Below are 14,734 nucleotides of genomic sequence, written 5' to 3'. Positions count from 1 at the left end.
AGCTCCAACAACATTGAAGGCACTCCGCATCATCCAGGACAATGTAGCCTGTTTGATTGAGACCCCTTCTACAAACATTCATTCCTTCTACCACCAGGCACAGTGGTAGCTATGTATGCCATTTACAAGATGTACTGGGGGAAATCACCAAGGCTAATGATGAATCACAGGCTCAGCAGGAGATTGGAACCTCACAATCACAGCAATGTAGGATGACTGGCTGTAATCTGATCATAAATAATGGGATCTTTAAGAGTAGAAAAAGATAAGAGGAGACTTCATAGACTCATTCAAAATCATGAATGTCTTTCGTAGTTTTCACTTAGTCCTGTGTCCTCTGGTTAGAAGTTACGGTGATTGGCAAAAGAACTGGAGGCAACATGGGGAAACTTCATTTACACAGCAGCAAGTTGTGATCGAAAATGCATTGCCTGAAAAAGTGACGGAAACAGATTCAAAGCAGCATTCAAAGGGAAGAAATTACAGAGCTTTGGGAAGAACAAAAGAGTGGGATTGGATAGGTATGCTTGAGGGCTGGCTTAGGCAAGTTGGGCCAAATGTCCACTTGAGCTGGATTCTATGATTTTGTGTTTTTCTAGTATTGGGATTTTATCATTTCTAGAATTAAGGTACAAGGGGACATCATCTTCAATATAGTTAGGCCATTCAGGAGCAAAATCCGGATGTACGTGTTTTGAGAAAAATGGTAGTCTGTATATGGAATTCTTAGCCCTGTCCCCACACTGCAAAATCAATGGCTGTTCATGTCATGACAACTGAGGCTTTCAGGATGGGGTAGACTTTTGGTAGGTCATGAAAATAGATTTGGGGTACACATTAGTCATGATTTGAAAGTAAAACAGTGCAGATGCTGGTCTGAAATAACAACAGTAAGTGATGTAAAAACGGAGGTCTGGTATCACGTGTGGAGAGAGAAACAGTGTTTCAACTCCAGTATGACTTAGGAACTGAAAAGAAGAAATGTGATGGGTGTTACGTCGTTGAACAGGGGTAGGGTCAGATGGAACAAAAGGGAAGGTTGGGATAGGTTAGAGCATGATCGAGATTAAATATCAAAGATGTCCTGGAACAAAAGGCAAAGGTTGTAAAGCTACATTGCATTGGTCAAGAGTAGGTGATAATACAGTAGAATTTCAGCTCTGCCTGAAAGCAAAAACGTGAGAATGAGATACAGACTGGACCTTTTTGTGGGAGAGGTGAAGATGAGGAATCAAAATGGAGATCAGAGTTCATGGTTTGAAATAGTTTAAGTCGATGTTGAGTCCAGAAGGCTGTAAAGTGCCTAATTAGACGATGAGATGCTGTTTCTTCAAGTTGTGTTGGGCTTCCCTGGAACATTTCAGCAAGCTGAGGACAGAAATATGAGCATGAGAGAAAGTTATTGAATTGAAATAGCAAGTGACTGGAAGGTCATAATCATGCTTGTGGGCTGAGCATGATCTAATTAAATGGCAGAGCAGGCTTGAGGGACTGATTGATCTACTCGCGTTATGTTCCTTGATGCAGAAAGAAAATGGCTGTTAGTTTATTAAAATATGTAGGCTTGTCTTAACTGTGGGATCAACGTATTTGTAGTAATCTTATCTTTCTTTCCTTAGCGGCCTTTGGTTATAAGCTTCTCGTATACCTGCTTCTTGCAAATGATTTTTATTTATATAGTTGATTAACCTATCTAGTTTTGACAGTGCCATGAGTTTTATAACCATGATGTGGAGATGTCGGCATTGGACTGGGGTGAGCACAGTTAGACGCCTTACAACACTAGGTTAAAGTCCAACAGGTTTGTTTCGAATCACTAGCTTTTGGGGCACTGCTCCTTCCTCCTGATGTTATAAGACTGTTATAAGACCTGGTGTTATAAGACTTCTTAATGAGTTTTATAGTAATTACATCTGTTACCATAAATTATTCCAATTCTGAGATATGGCAGCAAATGTAATATTTTTCAACTGAATTATTTGCTGGAAAATCTGCTTCAGTGACTCCTGCCAATCTGTCCATCTACCTTTTACAGTGTTCTATCAGTAACCTGAGACACCTAGTTAAGGGGAAATTCGTGACTACTTGTATTCAGCCCTATTATGTTTTGCATAGAATGCCTTCATACTGTACTACTAAAACTACTCTCCCATTCAGTTACAAAATTTAGGTTTGTTTATGCTGTATTCATACACTTTATTTTCTCTCCCTGTGTGGTACTTTGTGGAACCTGATGCATATATTTGCTGTGCTCCACCAACATCAGCTTGGCTGCCCAGAACAGAAAAATGCATTTCTGTGGAAAGTTTGATTTGTCCTGATGTAAATAAACTTTTTCCAGATTGAAGAAATCAGAAACATTGGGAATTTGCCGTGCCTCGAGAAGGTCATTCTGAGTAACAACCCTCTGAGCATTATTCCTGATTACAGAACAAAGGTGCTTGCACAGTTTGGAGATCGAGCCTCCGAGGTAAGATTGAAATAGTCATTGTACGAATGGAATATGAGATGTGAAATGTTTTAAAAGCTACTCTCCACTGATATTTATGGACCATCTTATTGAGATGGCAGTTAAACACTGAATATTGCAATTTAAGCATTTTATAACTGTTTTAATCCTAAATTGCATTTGTATCCGTGGACAATAGCTTGGGAAAATGCATTTTTAAAAAAGTGAGTCTAGTGCAATTTTTTGTTTATATGAAATTTATCACAACCCTTTTTTACTGTGTGTTATATTTTGTAGATACTGGAGTTTGTGTAACAATGCAGGACTGATAAATTTTCAGGGGCCCTGAAACCAAGAATCATGGGATGAAATAACTTGGCAGTCTAAAAATATTGTTAATGACATTTGAGATCCCAGAACTGGTATTTTTGAAATATCATGTAATGAACTTTGTTTTATGAAAATTTACAGACAACAGTAAAGCTGATTCAGGAGCTTTTGTATGCCTACCTCTAATCTTTCATTTGAGAGTACGATTTATTCTCTTCTATCAAAAACTAAATTGATACTTATGGGTTTTCTGTAGTGTTTTCCTGCCTGTCTTACCACAAAATACTGTCAGACGCCTTCCCAAAGGTGACTTGCTTTTTGTGCATCTTCTAGGTCTGTTTGGACAATACTGTTACAACAGAAAAGGAACTTGATACAGTTGAGGTGCTAAAGGCAATTCAGAAAGCCAAAGAAGCAAAATATCAAATGAATAATGCAGATAAAAAGGTGAGACTACAGTAATAAAACTTGCTTCTAAGTTCAACTATGTAATTACTTTGGCTTTGGTTTTGAATACCATCCACTGGAAAGATTAGGATCCATGCTACAGAGGTATCCTGAATTGCACTGAGTTTTGCTTTCCCTCCCTGATGCTCTCGGTAATTGGTGAATAATCAGCATGGGATGTTCTATAAGTGGTAACCTTCAGTTTGAAGTCACCTAGGAAGCAATCTAATTGTTTTTAAGTTGTGTGTTGGTGTCTATAATCCAAGCTATAATTCTCTAAATAATAGAATTTGTCTGAAAATGCTTTTGGTGGAGGGGAGAGCTTGGTTCAGGATGCATTAGCTCTTTTTACTCTTGTTTCCTGTTTTCTTGCTAAAATGAGTACTCTGCCAAGCTTAATGTAGCGGAGTCATTGTGTGTTGTCTTAAATAAGTACATTTTTTTGTTAGATCAGTGAGGAAGCGAGACTCGCTGTTCCAGGGTCCAAACCCAGCTGCTTTTCTAATGCTGCTTGTCCTTCCTCTCCTCTGCTGCACCATGCTGCCAGCTCCAGCCAAGGTAATCATGTATGTATCGGGCTGCTGGTGTGGGCCATTTCTAGTTCTAGTGCTTGCTTGTCTCCATTGATGTGCGTGCATGCAGAAAAGGGATAGACTACTGCCACTTAACTTGTGTGCAAAATATTCCAACTGCAGTTATTGTATTAATACCTCGACGCCTTTTAAAATCTAGGTGGATTGATGGGGAGACGGTGGTGGTGTTGTCACTGGACTAGTAATCTAGACACCCAGGGTAATGTTCTGGGGATCTGGGTTCAAATCCCACCATGGCAGATGGTGAAGTTTGAATTCAATTAAAATTCTGGAATTAAAATGCCTAATGATGACCATGAAATCATTGTTTTTCTTTCATCTAAAGTGTCCAATTCTCTTTTTTTCCCAATTATGGGGAAATTTAGCATGGCCAATCCACCTACCCTGCACATCTTTGGGTTGTGGGGGTGAGATCCACACGGGGAGAATGTGTGAACTCCACACGGACAATGACGCAGGGCTGGGATCGAACCTGGATTCTCGGGGCCATGAGGCAGCAGTGGAAACCATTGTTGATTGTTGTAAAAACCCATCTGGCTCACTAATGTCCTTTAGGGAAGAGAATCTGCTGTCCTTACCTGGTCTGGCCCACATGTGACCCCAGATCAACAGCATTGTGTTTGACTCTTAAAAATGCCACTCCGTTCAAGGGCAATTAGGGACGGGCAACAAATGCTAGCCTTGCCTGTGACGCGCACATACCATGAAAGAATAAAGAAATACTTGAACATTCTCGCTTTTGTAGCTTACCCAATTTCTTCACAAATGGGTTCCCCCTCCAACTCTCACTCAGCACTCCATCTGTTCAGCAAGCTCATTAAATGAGAAGTTCTTTGTGCCTTGAATATCTAAAATGATTGATGAATTTTTTTTTAGACGCTTTGCTATCTTTCAAGTAGCTGAACCTTTAACCCTTTATAAAACATGCATGTTAAGTATGTAATTCGTTACAACTCTGCTGTAAATATGTGACTCAAGTTGTGGGCAGCACGGTAGCACACGTGGCTAGCGCTGTGACTTCACAGCACCAGGGTCCCAGGTTCGATTCCCTACTGGATCACTGTCTGTGCAGAGTCTGCACGTTCTCTCCATTTCTGTGTGGGTTTCCTCCGGGTGCTCCGGTTTCCTCCCACAGTCCAAAGATGTGCAGGTTAGGTGGATTGGCCATGTTAAATTGCCCTTAGTGTCAAAATAGGTTAGGAGGGGTTATTGGCTTATGGGGGTAGGGTGGAAGTGAGGGCTTAAGTGGGTCGGTGCAGACTCGATGGGCCGAATGGCCTCCTTCTGCACTGTTTGTTCAAGTACCCCCTGCCACCTATATTCTTTGCCCAATACCTGGGTCTTTTCAAGCCATAAATGTGCATTTGGCAATTTGGATTAGAAAGGATTATTTTGACAGCTGAACTTAACTACTTGTATTAGTATGATGCTATTACGTTAAATAGCTTTTCAGCATGAAGGTATGTTAGAAGTGTGCTATCATGATGATGTTTCCCACGTATTGCATTTTAAGATTCAAGATTCATTAGGCCAACCAATGAACATTTGCTTAATGTATTTGAATGTCTTTAATGGGGGATCAGCATGGAATCGCTGTCTTCAATGGTGCTGGTCAGCACTTTGATTTGCCAATTGTGGATATGAAGAGGTGCAATATGGTCTTGCGTCAAGTGTTTGGCTTTTGTCTAACGGAGTGTGGCTTTTGTCTAACGGAGTCAAGCAGACAGAATGACTGCAGAAAACTGGGAAGGAAGATAAACACAGTGGGAGTTGACCTTTTGATTAAGACTAGTGTGATAGTTTAAGATTTCCTTGTTGAAAATGAATTTAGAGTCATGAGGGGAGGGGTGATGTAGCAGTAATGTCACTGGTGAAGTAATCAAAAGGCCCAAGCTAATGCAAGGGACGTGGTTCAGATTACATCAGATGCCATGGGAATCCCACAGCGGCTGGTGGAATTTGAATTTTGTTAATAAATTTGGAATGTAAAGCTAGTCGATGTGATGGTAACCATGGAACTATCATTGATTGTCATAAATACCCACCTGGTTCACTGTCTTTCAGGTAAGGAAATCAGGCCGACATGTGGCTCCGCTTCCACAATGTGGTCATGGGCAATTGGGGACAGGCAACGAATGTTGGCCTTGCCAGCAATGACGTCCAGATCCCATGAAAGAATAAATTTTAAAAATCATGAGGTCCAGAATGAGCCATTTAATCTATCGTACTTGTGACCGATTTCTCAATCACCCTGCATTTTTCTTCTCAAAGATGTAACTAATTTCCTTTGCTTCCACTATTCTTTCAGGCAGTGCATTCCAATTCATAACATCTCATTTGGTTCTCTTGCTAATTGCTTTTTATCTGCAGCCTCTGGTTCTTGACCCTTCCATCAGAGGCACTGTTTTTCTCGCTCCTTCTTTCTTTTATAAAATTGAATGTCCCGATGACATCTCTTAACATAAAAAATGTAAGGATCATGAGTCCCATTATGTATGTGCCATCCAATTAAATTCCTGTGTGGCCTAATCTCTCTGCCCTGCTATTGACCTTCAGCTCTGTGGGTGACAGAAGTTTGAGTGCGTGTTCAATTGTTTTTTTTAAATGTGACAAAGGTTTCTGCCTCGACTGCTGTTTCAGATTCCAACTACCCTTCAGTTCATCTGCCTATTTGAAGCTATTTGCCCTGATTATTGACCCCTCTGCTGAGGGAAATTGATCCTTGCTATCCATTGTGTTCAGGCACCTCAATTTTATCTGCCTCAATTGAATCTCTTCTCAGCCTCCAGTGTTCCAAGGAAGACGCAGCAGCATATCCAGTTTTTGCTTGTAGCGAGAATTCTCCATTCCTGGCCATATTCTTGTAAATCTCCCCTCTCTAGTCTAATCACATTCTTATACTAACCAGTATTTTATATGTTGCGGCATAACCACCTCCTTCTTGTACCCTGTTTTTCCCACTAAATGGTGTTGCCTTAACCACTTTAACCACTATCATCTGCTATTCAGGGTTGGTTTAGCTCAGTTGGCTAGACACCTGGGGCAGGATTCTCCCCTACCCGGCGGGGTGGGGAGTCCTGGCGTAGCGGAGTGGCACCAACCACTCCGGCGTCGGGCCTCCCCAAAGGTGCGGAATTCTCTGCACCTTTAGGGGCTAGGCCCGCGCCTGAGTGGTTGGCGCCACGCCGACTGGCGCCAAAACCGGCGGCAACGGCCTTTGACGCCCACTGGCCGGCGTCAGGGCTGGCAGAAAGGCCTTCGCCGGTTCGCGCATGGCCGGTGCGTCAGCGGCCACTGACGTCACCACCGGCGCAAGCGCGGTGGGGGGGGTCTCTTCCCCCTCCGCCATGGTGGAGGCCGTGGCGGCTGAAGAGAAAGAGTGCCCCCACGGCACTGGCCCACCCACCGATCGGTGGGCCCCCATCGCGGGCCAGGCCCCGTGGGGGCACCCCCCGGGGTCCGATCGCCCCCCCCCCGGGACCTCGGGCGCCCGCTCGCGCCGCCAATCCCGCCGCCACCAGAGGTGGTTGAAACCACATCGGCGGGAGAGGCCTGTCAGCGGCGGGACTTTGGCCCATCCCGGGCCAGAGAATTGCCGCGGGGGGGCACGCCGATCGGCGCGGTGCGATTCCCGGTGGCAGAGAATTCCTGCCACAGCAGGGGCGGGATTTACGCCGGCCCTGGGCAATTCACCGACCCTGCGGGGGGCTCGGAGAATTCCGCCCCTGGTTTGTGATGCAGAACAAGGCCAGCAGCGCGGGTTCAATTCCCGTACCAGCTGAGAATTTTGAATTCTCCCTCCATGTACCTGAACAGGCACCGGAATGTGGCGACTAGGGGCTTTTCACAGTAACTTCATTGCAGTGTTAATGTAAGCCTACTTGTGACAAAAGAAAGATTATTTACATATTAGTTCCTTTCCTTATTATTCTGGAATATATGGACATGCACTCAAAGGTTCCTCTGTTGCTCTCTACATCAGTTCAGTATCCTATTCATTGTTCATTCCCTTGCTTTGCTTTCCATTCCCAAATGCATCAAACTTTTTTGGATTGAATTTTATATCTGCTGATATCTTCCTGTAATCTACCACTTTCTTCCCCATGATAGCCAACAATCATATCACCTGCAAATGTCTTGTTCCTTTCCTACATTTGAGGCTTGATATATACCATGAGTAGCCAGAGCCCCAGAACTGAACCAGGTAGAATCCCACTGGAAACAGCCTTTCACACACGCGTCCTGCACCCATTTCCCCCCTCCCCCCCGCACACTCACACACTTTCTCCCCTCTTGCCCAGACACCCCCCCCCCCCCCCCCACACACACACACACACACACACACACACACACACACACACACACACACACATACTGCCCCCCACATGCACACACCGCATGCACTCACACCATCTTGCCACACACGGGCACCCCTCTGTGATTGAACCAAGCTTTTGGCTCAGAGGCTAGGATGCTCGCCACTGCGCCTTAAACCTTTAACCTTAAACATCATGTGCATGCCTCAATTCCTGTACTATTAGATAGATATTTAATATCATCAATGTTTTAATATTCATTTCCATACATGCCACTAATATCCCCGCTGCCTGCCCTGAGCACCCAGTCAGAGAGCAAGAGTTTGAATCCTAACACATGAAAGTTACATTTGAACTGGTAAATTGCTCCCATCCATGAGGGAGACCGAAGAGGGAACCCTGGCTCCTTGCTCCCCTCATTTGACGAAGTGACTTTCTTGGTTTCTGTTGAATCTTGTATTTCAAGCTCCTTGGGTGACCAAAGGAGTGTTGCCAATTTATTCTATTCTAATTTGTTTTTATCATATTTGCTTCCTCCCCTTCCATCACTTAATTGTTTTACTCTGCACATGAGTATGGGCCTTTAGCGATACTAACTTCCTTCGGCAAATTGCTTGAGTGTATATTATTCATGGGTGTGCGGAAACAATGAATATTGGGCGACTGTTTATTTGTAGCGATCTCACTGTTGAACCTAATGCTATTTAGGTGTCAAGCAATGGCTGAGTGGGTAGTACTCGCTCCTCTTGAGTTAGGTTGTAGCTTCAAGTCCAGGATATATGCACAAAAATGAAGGTTGGCACTGCAGTGTTGAAAACGTGCTGCACTGTTGGAGATGTTGTCATTCAGGCAAGATATCAAACCGGGGCGCTCTCCTGTCCTTTCAGGTCGATGTAATAGATCCCACGGCATTATTTCAAAGCAGCATAGGGGAATTATCCCCAGTGTCCAAGCCAATATTCAACCCTCAGTCAACATCGCAAAAACAGATTACCTGGTTGCCATCATAATGATGTTTGTGGGAACTTGCAGTGTACAAAATGGCTGCCGTGTTTTTGTGTGATAGTAAGAAGTCTTATAACACCAGGTTAAAGTCCAACAGGTTTGTTTCGAATCACTAGCTTTTGGAGCACTGCTCCTTCCTCAGGTGAATGAAGAGATAGGTTCCAGAAACATATTATATATCGACACTTTGAATGCGAGTCTTTGCAGGTAATTAAGTAAATACAACACAGAATACGCTGAGAGACTCTGTTGTAGCACCTCTCTCACACTCCTTAACCACCTCATAACACCAGCTCTACAGCAGATGCTGCAACCTGGAAACCAAGATAGAGTCCATATTCTTACCTTGCGCTCAGGATGCAGCAGACCAGCTGTGGAACACCGCCAAACAGATGAGACCACGCTACTACGCCACTTATATGCACACCAAGAACAGGAAGCTTGCGAAACTCGGCATCACCACCAGCAGCAACCAAGCCACCCCCGGTACCACAGTAGAAAACAATACAGGGAAATCTTGTCGGACTACACCCTTCAACCAGACAAAATCAAAATCCTCCGCAGAGGGCTCAATTTCTGGACCGCCACCAAAATGGACCCCATCAGTCTCGCGGTAGACACTGAGGAATTGATCAGGCGGATGAGGCTCCAGGCGTTCTTCCATAGACCCCAAGAGGGCGACAGCGAACCCAGTGAGACAACCAATGAACCGGAACAGCAGACTGAGAGATCTTCGGTGCGGCAACTGAAGAGGAAAGAGTCGAATTGGATCCCTCTGGAAGGCCGCTGCCCTAGACTTCACATGTGTGCTCAAGCCGTCAGGAGTCACGTCAATGCCAGATTCATCAGTTGCATTTACAAGATAGCCCGAACTTCACCCAAGCACAACTCAATTCCACCCGCGCTCTCATGACCAACCGCAACAACGTCATCGAACGAGCAGACAAAGGAGGGGCCACCATCATGCTGAACAGAACAGATTACTGCAAAGAAGTGTACCGACAACTTAACAACCAGGAACACTACAGACAGTTACCCGCAGATCCGACCAAGGATCATACCCGCCAACTCAACAGACTGATCAAGACTTTGGATCCAGACCTACAGAGCACCCTATGTGCTCTCATTCCACGTACTCCCCGCGTTGGAGATCTCTATTGTCTTCCGAAAATAGACAAGGCCAACACACCAGAACGTCCTATCGTAACAGGCAATGGGATCCTGTGTGAGAACTTCTTTGGCTACATCGAGGGCATCTTGAAACCCATCGTACAAGGAACGCCCAGCTTCTGTCGTGATATGACGGACTTCTTACAGAAACTCAGCACCCATGGATCAGTTGAATCAGAACATTCCTCATCACAATGGATGTCTCGGCAATCTACACCAGCGTCCCCATGATGACGGCATTTCTGCAACGGCCTTAGTACTCAACACCGACAACTGCCAAACTCCAGACACAATTTTGCAACTCATCTGCTTCATTCTGGATCATAACGTCTTCACCTTCGACAACAAGTTCTTCATCCAGACACACGAACAGCCATGGGGACCAAATTCACACCTCAATATGCCAACATCTTCATGCACAAGTTTGAATAAGACCTCCTCACCGCACAGGACCTTCAACCGACGTTATACACCAGATACATCGATGACATTTTATTCCCATTGCACCCACAGCAAAGGATCACTGAAACGACTACACAGTGACATCAATAAGTTCCAACTCACCATGGACTACTCTCCAGAATCGGTTGCATTCTTGGACACACTCCTCTCCAACAGGGACGGTCACCTCAGCACTTCGCTTTACCGCAAGCTCACGGATAACCTCACAATGCTCCATTTTTCCAGCTTCCACCCTAAACACATTAAAGAAGCCATCCCCTACGTATTCACAGGTTCTGCTCAGAAGAAGAGTGTAACAGACATGTACAGACGCTGAAAGATGCCCTTGTATGAACAGGATATGGCGCTTGACTCATCGATCGACAGTTCCAACGCGCAAAAAACCGCACCGACCTCCTCAGAAGACAAACATGGGACACAACTGACACTGTACCCTTCATCGTCCAGTACTTCCCTGGAGCGGTGAAACTACGGCATCATCTTTGCAGCCTTCAACACGTCATCAATGAAGATAAACATCTTGCCAAGGTCATCCCCACATCCCCAGTACTTGCCTTCAAAAACCGCGCAACCTCAAATAAACCATTGTTTGCAGCAAACTACCCAGCCTTCAGAACAGCGACCACGACATCACACAACCCTGCCATGGCAATCTCTACAAGACGTGCCAGATCATCGACATGGATACCACCATTACACGTGAGAACACCACCACCAGGTACGTGGTACATATTCGTGCGACTCGGCCAATGTTGTCTCATATGAAGCAGGAAAAGACGTCCCGAAGCGTGGTACATTGACGAGACCAATGCAGATGCTGCGAAACGGCTGAACTGACAACGCGCAATAATCGCCAAGCAGGAATGCTCCCTTCCAGCCGGGGAACACTTCAGCATTCAAGAGCATTCAGCCTCTGATCTTCGGGTAAGCGTTCTCCAAGGCAGCCTTCACGACGCGCAACAACGCAGAATCATTGAGCATAAACTTAGAGCCAAGTTCCGCACACATGAGTACGGCCTCAACCGGGACCTTGGATTCATGTCACATTATGTTCACCCCCCACCATCTGGCCTGGGCGTGCAAAATCCTACCAACTGTCCTGGCTTGAGACAATTCACACCTCTTTAACCTGCTCCATCTGGACCTGTGAAGATTTAATTACCTGCAAAGACTCTCATTCAAAGTATCGGCTTGCATTTTTGACTTTGTCTATATGTATATGTTTCTGGAACCTACCTCTTCATTCACCTGAAGAAGGAGCAGTGCTCCGAAAGCTAGTGATTCGAAACAATCCTGTTGGACTTTAACCTGATGTTGTAAGACTTCTTACTGTGCTCACCCCAGTCTAACAGCGGCATCTCCACATCATGTTTTCTATATTACAAAATTGACCACTCCTCAAAAGTGCTTCATTGGCTTTAAAACGCTTTGGGTCGTAGAGGGGTTGTGCAATGCAGAACTTTCATTGATTGATTTGATAACTACTCACATGCATCATAATAGTGCCCAGTAAGATGGTGAACCCTTGTAGCTTTTCAAAGTGTTTTGGTTCTTGACCAGTTGCTTTGTCGTCTTATTTGCTTCCTACCCTGACATCACTTAAAAACATTTTAAGCTGCATGGTGAACTGCCATGTAGAACCATTGGCATTTTCCTTCCAGTTTTACATTATATCATCAAGCTTAAATTCATTTGAATTGCTTCTTAATACAGAAGATTCTGTCATGGGTGGAAAGGTTATAGGGCATTACTGTTTTTGCATGAGCTAATAAAACTGATGGGAAATATTGAAGGTGATTTGGCCAGGCTCATTAGTGCAGCCGTGATTAATCCTCCAGTAAAATAATAAAAGGAGACATTGATACTTATTGGCCATGCATCCAAGCTGTGATTACAATGAATAATTCCAGATTTTCATTTCTATTACAGAAATAGGTACTAAATCAGCCCTACTCAGCAATTTACATGACAGTTTGACTCCTATGACTTCTACAATTACCCAGGGATGCTCCAACACAGCAAATATGTTGTACGAAACTAAGGGCAAGGTAATGTTATTGCACGCATTTCAGAGTTGGTAGGAATTGAAAAAGTTTTGCAATTATTTTACAGGTTGCATTTAAAAAAAATATATATATATTTTATTGAGGCATTTATATTATACATTTTAACACAATGGACAGCAACACAGACCCAAACCAGCCAACATGGATTTACATAACCAGCACCCCCCAAAAGAAATCCCCACTGACCTGTCTCCACGCCCCCCCCCCCCAAATTGACAGCTTAATTTTTCCCAAAGAAGTTGATAAACTGCTGCCACCTCTAAGCAAACAATTCCACAAAGCCCCCTTGAACTTTCTTTTCTCTAGCCTGAGAAACCCAGCCATGTCACTAGCCCACACCCCTGACTTCGGGGGGGGGGGGGGGGGGGGGGGTCGGGGTCCGAGTCCCTCCATTCTGTCCCTCCATAACAAAATCTGTCTCTGGGCTACCAGGGAGGCAAAGGCCAAGACATCAGCCTCTCTCGCCCCCTGGACTCCCGGGTCTTCTGACACACCAAAAATAGCCTCCTCTGCCTTTGCGTCCCTAGTAGCCCGACGAAGGATTCTGCTACAGTGGAAGGATGCAAGGCCCCCCAAGTGTGGAGACCTGGATCAGTGACATGGCGGGATTTATAAAATTGGAAAGGGTCAAATCTGCCCTGAGAGGATCAATACAAGGGTTCTATAAACGGTTGCAGCCTTTTCTGGACTTCCTGGCTCAAAGATAGGTAACTTGGTCAATAGCAGCAGCAACCCCGGGGGGGTGGGGGGGGGGGGGGGGGGGGGGGGGGGTAGGTGGGGTGGTGGGGTGGTTGGGGGGGGGGGGTCCTTATTGTAGTGTCCTTATTGTAGTGTCCTTATTGTAGTGTCTATTCTGTAACTTTATATTTTGTTAATTTGCGTTGTTGTTAAAATGCTGTGTTGTGCATGGAGGTGGGGCGAATGTTTATGATTGTTAATATTATTGTTATTTTTGGTATTTTACTATGGTGCGTTGTTGTATAAATTCAAAACTTATTTCAAAAAAAAAAATAGCCTCCTCTGGACTTGGAATCACCCTTACTTTCAGAACCTCCGACATGAAGTCGGCAAACCCCTACCAGAACCCCCCAAGCTTTGGACACGCCCAGAACATGTGGACATGGCTCGCGGGCCCACCCCCTCAAAAATCCTGCTCATCTGGGCCACAGTCATATTTGCCCTGTGGATCGCTTATGCAGTATATGCATAAGGCTAAGCATGGCGCACGACGAGGATGCATTAGCTCTCGGGGCGTCTTCTCTCAGCCCAGCCTCCAGCTCCCTACCCAATTCTTCCTTCCTCTTGTGGTTCGCCTCCCCAATTGGGGCACCCTCTCAGTCCATCAGCTCCTTATAAATTTCCGACACCTTCCCTTCTCTCTCTCTCTCTCTCTCTCTCTTCCCCCACCCCCCCCTCTCTGTCTTGCAGCCGCTGGGGCTACAGGTGCGGAAAACCGGCGATTGCCATATATAGGTGCCCAGACCGAAGCCCCCTCCAACCCCAAATGCTGCCGCCACTGTCCCCATGCCCTCAGGGCTGCCACCACCACTGGCTTGTGGAGTACCTGGCCGGCGAGAACGGCAGAGGCGCTGTTATCAGTGCCCCCAAACACTTACCCTTACATGAGGCTGCCTCCATTCGCTCCCATACCGACCCCTCCCCCACTACCCATTTCCTGACCATTGCTATGTTTGCCGCCCAGTAGTAATTTATAAATTCAGGAGAGCCAAATCCCCCGACCCCACTCCAGCAGCACCTTCTTCACCCGCAGGGATTTTTCCTGCCCCCACAAATCCTGAAATCACCGCGTTCACCTTCCTAAAAACGCCTTGGGAATAAAAACTGGGAGGCACTGAAACACAAACAAGAACCTTGGGAGGACAGTTATCTTTGTTT

General features: G+C 45.3%; 1 protein-coding gene across 1 annotated transcript in view; it reads left to right on the top strand.

The window, feature by feature from the left end:
• The window catches only part of nisch (nischarin), a 69,192-nt gene that overhangs the window by 31,615 nt on the left and 22,843 nt on the right, over positions 1-14,734 (top strand). Inside the window, 4 exon segments of the mRNA XM_038812583.1 lie at positions 2,342-2,470; positions 3,113-3,226; positions 3,676-3,784; positions 12,702-12,820. Coding sequence (XP_038668511.1) covers positions 2,342-2,470; positions 3,113-3,226; positions 3,676-3,784; positions 12,702-12,820 — 471 coding nt within the window.

This window comes from Scyliorhinus canicula, chromosome 11, assembly GCF_902713615.1.
Source record: "Scyliorhinus canicula chromosome 11, sScyCan1.1, whole genome shotgun sequence".
NCBI lineage: Eukaryota > Metazoa > Chordata > Chondrichthyes > Carcharhiniformes > Scyliorhinidae > Scyliorhinus > Scyliorhinus canicula.
The sequence above is the reverse complement of the archived record's forward strand: the minus strand, read 5'-3'. Positions and strand labels throughout refer to the sequence as shown.